At 38.3% G+C, this 18302-nt stretch overlaps 1 protein-coding gene across 1 annotated transcript in view; it reads right to left on the reverse strand.

Annotated features, from left to right (window-relative positions):
* Window positions 1–18302, reverse strand: part of LOC127651357 (protein sidekick-1-like) — a 281945-nt gene that overhangs the window by 5827 nt on the left and 257816 nt on the right. The window contains 8 exon segments of the mRNA XM_052137130.1: window positions 324–444; window positions 1355–1492; window positions 2386–2550; window positions 4123–4248; window positions 6329–6490; window positions 6614–6751; window positions 9831–10017; window positions 17181–17296. Coding sequence (XP_051993090.1) covers window positions 324–444; window positions 1355–1492; window positions 2386–2550; window positions 4123–4248; window positions 6329–6490; window positions 6614–6751; window positions 9831–10017; window positions 17181–17296 — 1153 coding nt within the window.

Below are 18302 nucleotides of genomic sequence, written 5' to 3' on the forward strand. Positions count from 1 at the left end.
TGGAGTTTCACTCAAATGAATCATTGCAGACTGTGAATAGTGAATTTCTAGAAGGGCATTGGTAACTTAAAAACTATTGCATTTGAATGATGCTGCATCCACACCCCCTGGTGTCAGTGTAGGTCCAAGACAACATAAAAATGAAACCAAAAAAATTACAGAGTACTGTTTATTTTTGACTAAATTTTCCTTACATTACAAGTATATTTCTTATTCAAACAGGCCCCATATTTGAAAAGTTTCACACAATGAAAAGGGACACTTTATTGTACCATAGTTCCTTGTATTTTACAATAATCTGACAATTTCCGTTTGTACCCCACCTTGTTCCATTCTTCTTGAGGAAAGAGTTTTTTACATTCGTATGTCTGCTGTTCAGCTCTAGGGCTGTGAAGCCGCCGTTGTCAAGGGTTACAGCCTCTTCCACAGTAGATATACGCTTTCCTGTGGGAAAGATTACATTTCAACCACATAATTAAAGCTAACACTGTGATAAGTTACTTGATTAGCAATGTCTTATCAAGTATTGTGGGAAGCCTTAATGACCTGGTTGAAAAAAGTAAGAAAATTAAATAAAAAAACAGAATAATCCATAAAGTAGGACTTCCATAAACTATCCTGGAAGCAAATGTACTGAGGCAGTACCAAGGTACTCTGATGGTATCAGATGGCAATTCAAGAGTTCTTTGACATATAATACTATATAATTACCATTTTCATTAAGCATAATATTTATACGATACTCAGGGTGACACGATAACAAATACAATAGTAATACTAGTACCAAATATTTTGTATAAAAAGTCCATGGTAATACCATGGTCCCTTTTGTTGAAGGACAAGGGTACTTAATATATATATATATATACACACACACAAACACACTTTTTTACATATACTTCATACAGTATATGCATAATAATATACAACATATACATCACAACATATTATTACCTTCAGTTACCATATATATGTGCAGTTTGCAAAGTTGATCTATAGTTTTCTTGTATCCCAGCCTAATATGTAGAGTAAATTATAAGTACACCATTTGTAGGTTAATTTCACCTTAAAGTGTAACACTGGCTCTGTGTTGCTTTCAAAACTTTGCTAAGTCTGTTTGAGCAGCTCATCGAGCCTGACACAGCAACACTGGGTCAACAAATGGCGTGAGTTTGGGGCGGGACAATCTCGCAAACAAAGGCGATTATTTTAGCAATTTTCTTCGGTGACGCTTGTGGCATCGAATTTAAACACTTTAGTTTAAGGGTGCTAAGGAATTTTAATTTAATGTGGGCTCAAATAATCATTAAATTAAAATGTTATTATTCATATTTTCTACTATTAAAAGTCTCACCTGTGCCACAGCTCCTGTATTTTTTGTTCTGTCCAAGCAATAGCAGACCAAACACAACCATCAGAATGAGAATGAGGCTGATCAACGCCATGACGATCAGGAACCACCACTCCTCATAGAAGGGCATTTCAGAAAGAGCTGCAACAACACAGCACAACATTTCAGAACAATGCATTTTATTTCCATCGTATTATTGACATTTTTTATATAATATCGGACAGCTACAGTTTCTGACAGATTATTCATAATTGAAGATAATGTAAAAGTGCTGCGCAGTTTTCATTTTTTTCCTCTACTTATGGATAAGTGAACGTTTAGCTGTTTTACACTAGATGGCAGTAGAGGCTGCAAAGGGAGTTAAAGTCCAATCTTCCTCATAGAAATCAAACACTTCTCAACTATTGGTATTTCACACTCCATAATCTCTGAATTTGTTCAGAATGGAATACATATGTAATGCACACATAACAGAACATTCTCGAGATCATGCCATTTGGTCAATGTATGTGATAGAATATGCAGCATGCAATATGTTAAAGTGATGCTAGATTATTGGTACACAACATCCTACTATGTTGCATCATGTTCACAAAAGTGAGAGGCCTCTCCCTTTAAATAAAAATTTCGCCACTGATTATTTTCACATGCAAATGAGCTTTCCTGCAAACGTGCGGCAAATTGTCCATTGTCGCCAAAGGTTTGCTGCAGGTTCACCACAACCGGTGAAGAGCTGCAGCATACTTCTGGCAAACATTTGCGGTGTTTCACAAGCTCATTTGCATGTGAAAATAACAAGTGGCAAAGTTTGCAGCTAGTTTGCCCAGAAATTTTAGGTTTTCTTGTGGATCCTCTTACAGAAAATCAAAAGTCCAAAACAATAAAATCCAATGAACTCATAACTTTGGCATTTCCATTGCCATGCTCTACCAATTAGAGCTACAGGAACTCCCTAGATATACTTCTAATCAACAAATGCTTTGTAAAAGCTAGTTAAATACAGTGTAGTGCCATGAGAAAATGAGGAAGATTACCAGACATGGCAGTAGAAGGTGGGCTGGGATGGCCGTAGCCGAAGCGATTGACGGCAATGACACGGAATTCATAGGCCACACCTGAGCGTAGGCGGTCCAGACTAATGGTGTACGAGAAGATTCCATGTGGGAGATGCTTGGCAAATGTGTCCCATAAACCTTCATCTGGAGATGTAGGATTCCAAAAGACAGAGGGGGAGTAATTGGTTGCCACAGAGGGGAAGAAAGATGGAAGAGTTGGAAGTGAGATAAGGAAGGTTAGGTTAGTTTGAAAGATTTTGTGATCACAGTGATTCTCAATTTAGGGAATGTTAGCATCAGTCACCATTCGTTTTCATTGTAAATATTTTTCTCAAAACAATGAAAGGGAGGGTGAATAAATTATAACAATAGTTACATTTTTGGGTGATCTATTCCATTAATAATAAATGGCTAGGAAAATGTTTACTTAAAAGAATAGTTCACCCAAAAATGAAAAGTATCACATTTACTCACCACACTTATGCCATCCCAGATGTGTATGACATTCTTTCATCTACAGTGCAAAAAGATTTGAAGATTATGTATGTCCACACAATGCAAGAAAATGATGGCCAGAACACTAAAGGTCCACTTTATGTTTAAGCTCCAAAAATCACATAAGTCAGCATTAAAGTAATCCATAAGGCTCCAGTGGTTAAATCCATGTCTTCAGAAGCGATATGATAGGTTTGGGTGAGAAACTGATACATAAGTGTTTTTTATACTATAAATTATCCTTCCTTCCATACATATCAAGCTCAATCAACAGCATTTGTGGCATGTTGATAATCAACATGTAATTGTTGATTACCACAAAATATCATTTTGAATCATCCCTCCTTTTCTTTAAGAAAATAAAACATTGAATTTACAGTGAGTATATATTTCTTTAACTTTCACTTTCATGTACTTCTTGTGTTTTTGTTTAAGCATATCACCCCCTATTTGGAAGGGAGAAGTATTTCTAGCAACTGAAATTACTTTAAAATGTATCTGTTTCTCATCCACACCATTCATATCACTTCTGAAGATATAGATTGATACACTGGAGTCGTATGGATTACTTTTATGATGCCTTTATGTGTTTTTGGCACAAAATGTTGGCATGAACCAACAGAGCTGAAATCTTTTTCTAAAAATCATAATTTGTGTTCTGCAGAAGATAGAAAGTCATACACACCTGGGATGGCATGAGGGTGAGAAAATGATGAGAGAATTTGTATTTTTGGGTGAACTATTACTTTAGTGCATGTTTAGGGGGTATTTAGTAATAATAAAGTCAATAATTTAAAACTACTTATTAAACTATTAACAGATTAATATTGTTTTTACCGCTCCTTTTTACAGAAAGAAAACAAAATACTTTATGCACGCTTGTATACATTTGTTTAAATGGCATTTTAGCACAATATACAGTATGTGCTAATTGGTGAGTCTGTTTTTTACCCAAAGTGACTTTATATCATTTAGAATTATTATGAATATTATTTACAATACAAGTATAATACGTTTAGTATAATACGTAATTATTTACAATAAAAGTATAATACGAGTTAAAAGAAACACTTTTATGGTTTGGTGTTGGGATATAAATATGTACTTGAGCCTTAATTGGGGGCCTTAATTGTAACAAATGAGAAAAAGAAATGGCTTTGAAAAAGTCAAGGGTAGATTTGAAGTAATGGCAAAAAAAGTGAGCTCAGGACCACAGCTTACCTGATGGACGAGCTTCAATGACATATCCTGTGACCGGCCCCGCCCCTCCAGCACCCTCTGACCAATGAAGTGTCAAAGCTGATGCTGATTTTGTGATTGAAGTCTGCAAGGGTGAACCAGGCGAGCCTATGAAATATAATGCACATTATGACTAAATACTTTTCTGAACAATCAATAACAAAAAGCTGATCCTAAAAATTGATCTGGCCATAATTATCACTCATAATGTGTCCGAGTGAAACACAGGTATTAAACATTAGGCTGAGGGATGGAAATTATTTGAAAAATTGTATAATTTAATAATTCTTAAAAATATTTTCTCCTCTTTCAACTTAAAGAGAGACAGCTCAATCCATTGGAAAGTTGTTTAGATTTCATAAAGGTCATATTGAAGCCTTAGGGATACACCCTCTTCAAAACATGTTCTTTATTGGTTACTGTGACCTTACAACATTCACATCCACTTTACTGTTAACACTCTTCATTTCTCAGAAATCCTTTCACCTTTTAAATAAACTAGATGGTCCTAAATGCCATGTGATTCAATTTACTTGTTCCCAATAAAATAGAACTTGTTTTCTTTGATGATAAATCACCAACCAAAATAGTCACGTCAATAAGAAAAATGTGCCAAGAAGTACCATGGTAATGCCATGTTTTTTTTTTTTTTTTTACAAATAACCCTGTAACCATGTTTTTTAGACATGTACCATAATACTGTGGTATTCTATCAAATACCATGGAGTGCCTACTATGCAAGTGTAAATACCATTAATAATAATTAAAAAAAAGCCAAAAAGTACTATTATCATGTTGTTGTTGTTTTTTTGTTTTTTTTGGGAACAATGGTAATATCATGCTTTTTAAACATGTATTGTAATAATATGATATTCTATTAAGTAATTTGGAGTACCACATAAATGTCACTATGAAAAAAGTGCCAAAAAGTACCATTGCCATGTTTTAGGGATAAGTACCATGCTAATATCATGTTTTCTGAACATGTACAACAGTGGTGCCAAGGTATTCTATGACCTTGGAGTACAATGTAAAGGCCATGGTGTATGTGTATAAGAATATATTCATTATTTAGTCCCATGGTACCCATGGTTTGCGCATGTCATCTTGGAACAGTGACACCTAGTGGTGTGGATGTAGCATCATTCAAAGTCAATAGCTTTCAGTTACATATGCCATTGTAGAAATTCACTATTCACAATCAACCATGATTAATCCGAGAGTGAAAGTGTCCATTAACAAAATGGTTATTGAAATTAAGTGAGAAGTATTCTGCCGGTCATGTGATTCTAAAATGGCAGCCCCCATGAGGGCGCCCCTACCCCATAGAATAAAACAGCTTTAATAAAGTTACTGATATGTCTAGAGTCCTCATCTCATGTGAGTCACTCTTAAAAAGCATTAATTGAGCATTTACTGCAAATTAGCCACAAACTTGCTGCAAATTTGCCACAGATCATTTTAAATGTACCCACAATTAAAAATGTGGGGACAGAAAAATGAATTCATCAATTTCTTACATCTAATATATTGACAAATATTCTATTCTGGGCCTGGGGATAAACATTTGACTTTCAAAAACATTCAAAAATATTGCAACTTTTGAGATTCAATGCAAAAGTTAAATTTGTACACTGCATGGCATCGCCATAGTACTTTTTTTAAGGGCTCAAAATTCTGGCCAATTACACAAGAGCTCATACTATGGAGACCACCAACATTATTCAACTATATCTAATTTGAAGAGCATTCTAGACTTGCTGCCTGCGGCCCAGTGTCCCACCACAATGAAGGCATTGAATCTTGATAATGTACTATTATTAACAGGCTTTATAAAATCACATTCTCATTTCAGTGCACAAATCAAAATAAGAATTTCACATGGCCTTATTTAATTTCCATCTCCAACTAGATTTAAGCACTGAAATAATAAAGGACAAGAATGGCATCTTCCTGGAGGGTTACAGGATGAGAGGCCTTAATGGTGTTTTAAAAAGCACTAATTACTACAGATACAATACTTTGCTCATTCTTCAATTCTTTTAATACTAAGAAAACCTCCAGCTGAAATCTTGTTTTTGTAACTGCAGGAGATATTTCTTTCTCGTCCAATCAATATGGAATTTATTACACATGGTATTTTGAATTATTGTTCATTACTATTCAGTATATTCATGGTATGCCATACCCTCCACTGGTCCTGCGGTAATATTTGCCTCCAGTTCGGGTCCGTAATCGATGGTTCGGGCCTGAACTTTGAATCGGTAGACTATGCCCCTCATCAGGTCTCGAACCTTTAGCCAGCGCTGCCAGTTCCCATTGATATCCACTGTTACTGTCTTACTGACTCCTGCCAAAATAAAGGTCAGAGTAGACTGAGTGTTTGTGGAAAATGTGGTATCAAGTATAAACATTTTGATTAGGGGATACAACATATGCGTTACAGTTTGATTATTCTCTTCCTTCTGCTCACCATGAACTGGTGTGGTGGGCTCATAGACCACTCGGTAGCCCTCCACCACACCATTGGGCTGCAGAGGAACTCCCCATGATACATTCAGTGAGCTGCCCATTACCTCTGAAAACACCACATGACTGGGTGCTCCAGGAGCTTGAGAGAGAGAGATAGAGAGTTAGTGATGCTATGTGGTAGAGGTATCAGAATAAAAGCAAAGCCATATCTCAGTTATGCTTGCCCAGACATCACTATTACTTTTGTTCATACTGACTTAAGCGTGTATCGCACAATTGACTAGTCGTGAGTTGCCTGAACAACTACTCAAATAATCTGTTTTTAGGAAGCCCTGTACTATATAATTAAGCGGTTTTCGGGTTCACCTGACCCATATCAGACATGTTTCTTAGGAGGTGTTTACATAAGACCCATTCTTACTTTCGAAATCAGCTATACAAAGAGCAACAGTCTTGAGATGCATATGTTTCATTTAAAAACGCAACACTTGTGGTGGGATGTTTAAAAACAGTGCAAGTTGCGACGCAATGTCAGTCTGAATGTGTAGCAGCAATGTTTTAAAAGGAAGTTTTCTGGGTTCAATACAAATTAAGCTCAATCAACAGAATTTATTGGATAATATTGATTACCACACACACACACACACACACACACACACACACACACACACACACACACACACACACACACACACACACACACACAAATATTTAGATTTGTATAAAAAAAAAAAAGGCCTGTTACAGTAATGCACTTACAATGGAAGTGAATGCAGCCAGTCAATTAATGCTAAAATACAAATTTTCAGAAGTATATGCAAGAAATATAAGCATTATATATGTTAACATAATTAGTGTGTTAGAATTGTTAACTTACTAAGCTTATATGTGGTAAGCAAGGGCGTAGATTTGGCATGAGTTTTATTCAATACCGAGATTACAGGTAGGCCTGTCGAGATTATTAAATAATCATCTTTTTGCGGTTATATAATCTAACCGTGGTTATTTGAGATGACCGTGATTATTGTGCACTTCAAATTCCAATAACATGGCAAATGTTCCTGGTCAAAGCGGTTTCATTCACACATTGTTAATGACAGAGTGACACAGAGGAGGTGACGCACCCAGCACACTTACTCTATTTTTGTAGAGTGATGAAATGATAAAATTATGAAATCTCAAAGGTTTTACCTCCTGCGTTTCACCAAAGAGCATTTTTTTATTTATTTCGTTTCTTTCTTTTCCTTTTTTCTCCCAATTTGGCATGCCCAATTCCCAATGTGCTTTTAAGTCCTCGTGGTCGCATAGTGATTCGCCTCAATCCGTGTGGCAGAGGACCAATCACAGCTGCCTCCGCGTCTGAGATCGTCAACCTGCCATGTGGCTTATTGTGCGCGTTGCCACGGAGACATAGTGCGTGTGCAGGCTTCACATCATCCACCGCAGCATCCACGCCCAACTCACCATGCACCCTACCGAGAACGAACCACATTATAGTGACCACGAGGAGGTTACCCCATGTGACTCTACCCTCCCTAGCAACCTGGCCAATTTGGAGACCTTGCTGGAGTCACTCAGCACGTCCTGGGATTAGCGAACTCCAGGTTTGGTAGCCAGCGTTTTTACAAGCGGCTTAATTTAACATAATATTCTATTATTTAAAAATAAAAAAAAATTTATATCTGAAAACATATTTTAATGTCATTCATATTTTTGAAGCCTTAAAAATAAATATTATTTCCCAGTTTTATTTTTGGATTTATATATTTGATGTTAAATATGTAAAAATGACTTCTTTAGATGTATGAAGCACACTTGCACCTTAAGAAATATGACAATTTATATGACAATTAATCATGAATTCATGATTCATAATTTATCATCATAAACGCAATTACTTGTTTGACAATTAATTGTCAGCCAAATGGCATAATTGTGACAGCCCCAAGTACAGGGTTTCAATGTCAAGACAACAAAGTTGTGATATTAGATACAATATTACACAGATATGGTTATTTTGTCGCAATTCATGATAAAGTGTACACAAATCATGTTAAAGGAATAGTTCACCCAAAAATGTTAATCCTCTCATCATTTACTCACCCCTATTCCATCCCAGATGTGTATGACTTTCTTTCATCTGCTGAACACATATGTAGATTTTTAGAGGAATTTACCAACACTTTTGGTCCATACAATGCAAGTGAATGGGTGCCAACATTTTTGAGCTTTAAAAATCACAAAAATCAGCATTAAAGTAATCCATAAGACTCCAGTGGTTAAATCAATGTCTTCAGAAGCAATATGATAGGTGTGGGTGAGAAACAGATCAATATTTAAGTCCCTTTTTACTATAAATTCTCCTCCCTGCTCAGTCATTCTCCACTTTAATTCCACTTTCACATTCTTCTACTTGTGTTTTTGGTGATTCACATTCTTCATCCATATCACCCCCTACTGGGCAATCATAAGAATTTCTAGCAAAAAGGACTTAAAAATGGATCTGTTTCTCACCCACACCTATCAAATCACTTATGAAGACATGGATTAAAACATTGGAGTCGTATGGAATACTTTTATAATGCGTTCGTGCTTTTTGGCGTGTCAAAAATGTGGCACCCCTTCACTTGCATTGTATGGACCTACAGAACGGAGATATTCTTCTAAAAATCTTCATTTGTGTTCAGCAGAAAAACGTTATACACATCTGGGATGGCATAAGGGAAACTAAATGATGAGAGAATTTTTATTTGTGGGTGAACTATCCCTTTAACAAGTATAATGTTTACATCCTGTCGCTATACTTTTGAAACTGTATATTTTAGCATTTATGGACTTGCATTGTAAGTGCCTTATTGTAAATAATTTTTTAACTCCTTTTTTATTTTTTAATAAAGGAGAGACAAGTTGAAATTAAATTAAAATTGTAATCCTTTGACACATTATGCAAGTATAAGGTGCCTGTTGCACGTTAACACTCGTGCATTATTACTTCAGTCTGTGTACTTTTATTTCTCAGATTCAGCCAACATTGTTCAATCAGACCAATTTTTATCTTAGCCCAAGCTAGTTTAGGGAGTCTTAACTGGGGACAAAGCATCAGGCTACACATTCTGTGTCATAATGGAAGCACAACTACCAGCAGACGGACACAGTTTGACAATGTTTTGGATGTGAGCGTTGGCTCGGAGTGAGTGCAGGTCCATAACGGGACTCACCAGCCTGCAGGGTGCATCCTTTCCGGGCTGCACTAAGTGGCCCATCCCCTGCTGTGTTAAATGCAGACAGTTGCACAAGGTAGGTGGTGTAAGATGTGAGGTTCTTCAGCTGTACAGATGTTTCTGGAACAAACAAAACCAGTTCTTTCTCCGTCTCATTCTGTTTGTTATTTTCCCAATAATGGATCTGTGGGAAGAAGTAAATGACAGATTTACAAGAAAAGTTCAAGTAAAAATTTGAATTCAAATCTGCAATTGAAGATATTACATTGATTCTATTGGAGTCCCTCTAGATTGTATAGGCTTGGTCTTAAAGACACACCTACCTGCTGGAAATGCTAATCAGAAGATGGAGACACAACCCATGCTTTTTGGTGTTAAGATCCAAAAATTTTGGTTGAAGGTTCACAGTTATGTATGACATATTGGGAACTCAAGTCGGCTAAAGCGCCCTCATTTCAAGAGTGGTGCACAGAGATGGGGAGGGTGGTGGCTTTTGAGGAAGTGTCATGTAGAAGGCTGGGGAACTTGGATTCATTTGATGGGAAAGGGAGCAGCTAGGGCTCTAAAGGAGGTGCAGTGGAGAGATACGTATAGTTTAAAATGTGTGTTATTATTTTATATTTTTTGACCACAGGGATGTTTGTAGAGGGTTGGGGATTGGGAAAGGGAGGGTAATAGTGGGGGTTAAATGTTGATTCTGTGAATATATGTTTTTCTTTTTTTGTTAATTGTATGAATCAATAAAATATGTTCATCAGAAAATTCAAATTATGTCATCATTTACTCACCATCATGTCTTTCAAGCTTGTATGATCAACAAAAAGTTCATACTGATAATGACTGTAAAGCTCCAAAAAGAAGAAAATGGCTTATTTTCCAGTAAAACTCTATATTCCAAAGCTGTGTATGAGGAACAGATTAAAACCATTATTGGCATCTAGCCTGTGATTCAGTCAAAAATGTAACAATGGCATGCCACGTACTGTTACTACACATGTAAGAGACATTTTGATGTGAATGATGTTGACGGGACATTTTTGCATCTGGACACGAGCGCAGACCAAACGCAAGCTATGCCACAGGTGAAGATTATCAGTGAATAACGGCTTAAATTGTGGTATGTTCCCTGCACAAAGCTATCATGTGGCTTCAGAGGATTTGGAATATAGCGCAAGAGTCTTATGATACTTTTTTGTCCTTTTTGAAGCTTGACTGATGTGTTCACTATAAACTCTCACTGAATGTCAAGAGCTGCCTCATGACTCTTAAAAAAGTCTACTTTTGTGTTCCACACAAAACACATAAGGACATGAGGATGAGTAAATAATCAAAATGTTCATTTTTGGGTGAACAATTGCTTTACATATGCAAATAAACAAACAAACAAACAAACAAACATACATGAATGTATGGATAAATGGAAATGTTGTGTATTTGTTGTCAGAACAGAAGGATTTATAATCAGTTCCTGTTCAAATGTCAAAATGAGACAGAAGTACAGATGGCGTGAAGAAGAAACCAAGAAGGATAGATAATAAAGTGAAATCAACAGATGACAGTGAGATAAAATAAGAAAGACTACAGATGAGCTACACTATATTTATGCAGGTAAACATATGGACTGCCACACTGATTTTGGAAATCTTTTTTATCCAGATTTATGTCAGGATTCGCAACCAATTAAACAATTGTGGATTGCACATATACTGCCCCTAGTGTGTAATGTGAAAATACAATGTGAAACACTTATGTCCTGTACATACATGCAGCGACATCCAGAGACAAAGCTACCACATCTTATTCATTTTCAATGAGGGCTGGCGACTTCCGGCGACTAGATGTAAGCATGTCCAACATCTTCAGAAAGTTGATAAAAGTTTTACTTTAAGCAAATGAGGAGCAACTTTGGGCAGCGACAACCAATAGGAGAGAAGTCTGTTCTATATGATTTGTCTGTAACCATAAACATGATGTATTAAAATGATGTGTGGAAAATAAACTGTCAGCAGTCTGAGTGAGTTTAATTCATACTTAGATAGATTGTTCAACTTGTTAATAATATGAAACTGCTGCAGCTCATATCAAAACACCGTCCCCTGCAGAATGCTGAATTAAAATTATTAAATTAGAATGACATCTTAGTTTTCCAGCCACACATCTCATCTGTGATCACATTTTCAATAGATATGGTCAGACGGAAGTCTACCAATAACGTTAGTGCGCCAGCAGTAGGAACGCCCACTAGCGACTTCAAACGATAAAGTCCCAAAAAGGACTTTACTTTATTTGCATTTACTCCCCCTCATGCCATCCCAAATGTGTAAGACTTTTTTATTCTGCTGAACATAAATAAAGATTTTAAGAATAATATTTCAGCTCTGTAGGTCCATACAATGCAAGTGAATGGTTGACAACATTTTGAAGCACAAAAACACACATAAAGGGAGTAAAATCCACATTTTCACAAGCGATATGAGCCTGGGTGAGAAACAGATAAATAAATTCTCCTCCCTGCCCAGTAGGGAGGAGAGTGATATGTGATATGCATGAATAATGTGAATCGCCAAAAAACAGAAGGAGAAAGTAAAAGTGAAAGAAAAAAGATCTGTTTCTCGCCCACACCTATCACATCACTTCAGAAGATATGGATTTATGGGGTCTTCTAGGGTATTTTTATGTTGCCCTTATGTGGATTTTGGAGCTTCAAAATGTTGGCACTTGCATTGTATGGACCTACAGAGAAAATATCCTTCCAAAAATCTTCATTTGTGTTCTGCAGAAGAACATACACATCTGGGATGGCATGAGGGTAGGTAATTGATGAGAGAATTTGAATTTTTGACAGGAAACTGCAAATTGGGCTCGGCACAATATTTGTGGGGTGTTTTTGCTTTGTTTCCTGATTTAGTGAATCGGGTAATAAAACAATGCAGACAGCATGTGAAAAAAAAAAAAATGAAAAGAACTACGCTATTAGTGGACACAATACATTTTTTAGTTATTGCCAAGTAAGCTTTCACATACAAGGAATTTGCTTTGGCCTTTGATAAACAAAGTAAGATAAATAATAAACTATATTTAAGAAACAATATATATAGAACAATTAAACTGACTGGTTTTAATAAAGAAGCTGTACAGTTATGCAAAATATGTGCAGTTGTGCAGGATGTGCAAATTATGTGCAGAATATGAACAATAGAATGTGCAAATGTTCACAGTTCACAGAAAAGTTCGCAGTTTGAGTATAATAAAAAGAACAATAGACCACAGAAATATTCTTTACGTTAACACAAGACAGATGTGGAAACTATGTTAATGTAATGTGTAGTGTCTATGGAGGTGGAATAAGAGACAGCGTCAGGGGGTCCTAGGCCTTGTTTATGAAGGCAGCTGCATAAATTGTTCCTGTGGCATGAGGTTTTGGTCCTAATGGACCGTAGCCTCCTCCTGGAGGGGAGTGTTTCAAAGAGATTGTGTCCTGGGTGTGAGGGGTCGGCCACAATCTTTTCTGCGTGCCTCAGGGTCCTGGAGGCATACAGGTCCTGGAGAGATGGCAGATTGCAGCCAATCACCTTCTCAGCAGAACAAATGACAATCTGCAGTCTGCTTTTGTCCTTGGCAGTGGCAGCAGCGTACCAGATGGTGATGGAGGAGGTGAGGATGGACTCAATGATGGAGGTGTAGAAGTGCACCATCATTGTCTTTGGCAGGTTGAACTTCTTCAGCATGGGCATCCTCTACTGTGCTTTTTAAATTAGAGAGCTGATGTTCAGCTCCCACTTGAGGTCCTGGGAGATGATGGTTCCCAGGAAGCAGAAGGACTCCACAGTATCAACTGGAGAGTCACACAGGATGATGGGGTTGGGTGGGCCTGGGTTCTTTCTGAAATCTACGACCATCTCCACTGCCTTCACAGCATTGAGCTCCAAGTTATTCTGACTGCACCAGGTTACCACATGATCAATCTCCCACCTGTAGGCGGACTCATCCTCACCAGAGATGAGCCCAATGAGGGTGGTGTCATCTACAAACTTCAGGAGCTTGACAGACTGGTGACTGGAGGTGCAGCTCTTAGTGTACAGGGAGAAAAGTAGAGGGAAAAGAACACAGCCTTGAGTGGAACCAGTGGTGATGGTCCGGGAGTCAGAGACATGTTTTCCTAGCCTCACGTGCTGCCTCCTATCAGTCAGGAAGTCTGTGATCCACCTGCATGTGGAGTCAGGCACACTCAGCTGGGAGAGCTTGTCCTGCAGTAGAGCCGGGATGATGGTGTGGAAGGTGGAGCTAAAATCCACAAACAAGATCCTTGTGTAAGTTCCTGAGGAGTCCAGGTGCTGGAGGATGAAGTTGAGGGCCATGTTAACTGCATCGTCTACTGACCTGTTAGCTCTCTATGCGAACTGCATGGGGTCCAGGAGAAGATCCGTGATGGCTTTGAGGTGGGACAGAGGTCAGAGCAACAGGTCTGAAGACATTAAGTCCTGTGGTCCTTGTTTTTTGGGGGACGGTGATGATGGTGGAGGTCTTTAAGCAGGCTGGCACATGTCATGTCTCAAGTGAGGTGATAAAAATGTCTGTGATCACCGGAGACAGCTAATCAGCACAGTGCTTCAAGGTGGATGGAGAAACAGAGTCTGGCCCGGCTGCTTTGCGGGGGTTTGGTCTCTTGCATAGTCTGTTTACGTCTCTCTTCATGATGAAGAGAGTCGGCATTGTAGTGGGGGAGGTGGGGTCCTCTGAGGTAAGGAGCTGTGGAGAGGACCAGGCCCCTGCTGTGATGGGGAGGTGGAGCAGGGCTGGAGCTGATCGATGGTGTCACAGGGGATGTTGCCAGGAATATCCCATTGTCTTTCAAAGCGACAGTAAAACTCATTCAGGCTGTTGGCCAGGCGCAAGTCATTAGTGGAGTGGGGGCTTTAGACTTGCAGTTTATGATTTGTCTGAGCCCTTTCCAGAGAGAAGGAGTGTCACTGGCTGAGAACTGCTGTTGTAGATTCTCAGAGTACAGCTGTTTGGCATCTCTCATGCCTTACTAAACTTGTACTTTGACTTTTTGAACCTGTCTCTGTTCCCACGCCTAAACACTTCTTTCTCTAATCTTAGCTGTGTGAGTTTGGCTGTGAACCAGGGTTTGTCATTGTTGTAACTCACCCTGGTGCATGACGGTACACAGCAATCCTCACAGAAGCTGATGTATGATGTCACAGCCTCTGTGTACTCATCCAGACTGTTGATAGTAGTCCTGAAAACATCTCAATCAGTACAGTCCAAGCATGCCTTCAGATCCTCCAAAGCCCCACAGGTCCACTGCTTTGATGTCCTCACAACAGTTTTAGATAGTTTTAATTTCTGCCTGTATGCAGGAATCAGGTGGACCATGACGTGGTCAGAGTGACCCAGTGCAGCACGAGGGGCGGCATAATAGGCACTGTTTACTGTAGTAACAGTCATCCAGAATGTTCTCCTCTCTGGTTGGGCATTTAATAAACTGTCTGTATTTAGGGAGTTCATCAGTGAGATTACCTTTGTTAAAGTAGCTGAGGACAACAAATAAGTAGTCCGGGTTTGACCGCTCCACAATTGGTGAGCACGTGCTGCGCATCCTGCACGTTGGCCTGCGGTGGAATGTAAACACTGACCAGTGTGAATGAGACAAACTCACAGGGGGAGTACAGTTTATGATAAAAGATTCCAGATCAGGAAAACAGAGCTGTTGGATCACTGTCACATCATTGCACCTGCCATGGTTAGTGTAAAAACAGATTCCTCCACCTTTCGTCTTGCCTGAGAGTTCTGTGTGGCGATCCGCTCTGAAAAGTTGGAAGCCTGCCAGCTGCAGTGCAGAGTCTGGTATCAGTCCACACAGCTGAGATTCCGTGAAGCACAAAATGGAAGATGACGAAAAGTCTCTGTTTTTCCCTACCAAGAGCTGAAGTTCATCCAGTTTTTTGCTCAGTGAATGTACATTAGAGAGGAATATTCCTGGCAATGGTGTGCGAGATCCACGAGGGCACCTTTGACCAGAATGTCCAGTAATTCCACAGATGTGGCGATGAAAGTAGGAAATAAATCTGCAGGAGTTGTGACCCTGATTTTCATGAGCTCTTGTCTAATTAAAGAGATCCCGGTATTCTGACAAAACACTGTATTTACAAACAAAACAAGACAAAATAAAGCGAGCACACCAACAAACCGAGGTGGCCATCCGCAGCACCATCTTTGATTGTTAAGATGTTGTTAACAATAATGGAGAACAAATCTCCATTATCTGCATGGGAATTATGAATAACTTCTAGTGGGTGTGAATATGCATCGATCAATCTGATTTTGCAAATGCAATGAATTGATAATTCAATAATAACTATAATTCATAATACCCAGGCGGAATTCACTAAAAATGAATTGCAGCCAGTAAATGCACTATTTATTAACATGCGCTCTCTGCGCTTGTTTAGCGACCCATTCACTAAAGATGTTATACAGATCAGCCAATAACGCAAAGGCGGCCACAAAGTGAACACAATTTGCATGTGCAATTGCTATTTTGCATCCGATTCTGATTGCAATACACCAGAGGATGGCACAGACCACCATATTTGACACAACCTGCCGGAACAGTACATCATCACTGTGATCCAGAAACCTAAATGATCCTTAAAACATGCTGAAATTGCGCTTTACTACACTGCACATCTGGATATATGCCAGGTTATAATGCTCTTCTCCATCATTTAATAATTATTTGATGAATTACTGTTGATATGATCGGTTGAAAATGTTTAAACATCTCTTTTAAATAAAATTAATTTGACCTCCTACGGTAAATTTGCGGTAATGGCGCAAGGCAATTTTTGTGAATGAAGCGCATTTTACAATGAGCCTAATTTACATAGAAAGGAGGCGAATTTGTGCATAAAGGAACGATGATGACTTTTAAATACTCAAGACGCAGCACAATATCAGTGCTGACAGCGTCTGCTAAAATAGATTGCAGGTGGTTAGTGAATAACTCTAGCACTGAACTACCACATGCAAAAGTGGTGCAACTGTTTAGTGAATCTGCCCCCCCACATGTATAACACATTAATTTATTTTCCAAAATACATACAATACAAATGATTGAAATATGTATTTTTTTTTATTCCCCACTATTGTGAAAATTGTCCCTGCAGCTTCATTAGTATATTCAAGATATTTATGAAAATAGTTGTCAATCATCTAAAAAAAATCAAAACAATCAAGCCAAAGTGTGACCAAATATCAGACGTTGCATCGTTCTGTTGCCATTGAACACACCAAATTATTTGACAAGCATAACAGATCATACTGGATAAAACGTTTCAGCACCTTGTATCCCAGAATATTCCCGTTCTGTGTCTCTATGGGTGGAGGCTGCCATTCGACGTCCAGTTGGGTGACAGACACAGACTTCACCTGTATGTTCTGAGGAGCCACCGAGGGAGCTATGAATACACACATTTACCATTTTAGGTTTGAACATCAAACAGGGGATGGAATGAGTTATAACAAGAAAATCATAGCAGGAAATAGGTGTCCTAGGTGGTTGCCAAGGTGTTCTGAGAAGTTACTTAGTGGTCTAAGTCTAAAAAGACCACCCTCAAGTCTCTAGATATGGCTCGGATCTCCCCTTCAATGTGAGTCTGTGGGATTATATCAATCGCCAGTAAAATCGATTGCTTAGAAAATCGATTGCTTGTCCTATTGCTTAGAAAACTAATAGCATGAGTTATGCAGGTTCATTATTAAGAATAAGGGGGTTAGAAAATCTCCTAACCTTAAGTATGAGCAATTAATATGGTGATGCTTGCCTCAGCAAGCACCACTAATAAATTGGCCCACAAAGCTTTATGTCATGATCTATGCGTCACTGAGAGCTGTTTGTGTCAAAATCTCATTTTAGCACATTCTACACTCTTATAATAAGCGATTTGTAATTTAGATGGCTTTGTTGTCTTTGAGTGTTAAAGTCAAGCAATGGTGACTCTGTATTAAATAACGTGATGTCTATCTCATTCAGATCTTTCAGAAAGGTCAGATGTGTGCACTGATCTGATTTGTGCACATGGCTAATTTTTTAAATTAGCTTGGGCAATGAGCTTTCATAATGCTCTACATATCAGATGAGTTTACAGTCAAATTAGCTTTGACATGTACTATGACACTCGCTCACACACACAAACACATGATGAGGGCTGATAAGGTCATATTTTTGATTGCACCCGATTTGACCTACATACAGTACAGTATTCAGGAAAAGCTCTAGTATGTGAAGCTATATCATTAAAACACTGTAATGCACAGATCTGATATTTTGACATATTTCAGATTTTTTTGTCTCATCTGTTTACATTCAATTAAGGGAAGGGTTGGCTGTGTCTCTATTAATATCCCGCCAGACAAATTGGAAGTCAAAATTGGTGTCCGCTGCGCAATCAATGGATCACACTA

Source organism: Xyrauchen texanus, chromosome 11, assembly GCF_025860055.1.
Source record: "Xyrauchen texanus isolate HMW12.3.18 chromosome 11, RBS_HiC_50CHRs, whole genome shotgun sequence".
NCBI classification, from domain to species: Eukaryota; Metazoa; Chordata; class Actinopteri; order Cypriniformes; family Catostomidae; genus Xyrauchen; species Xyrauchen texanus.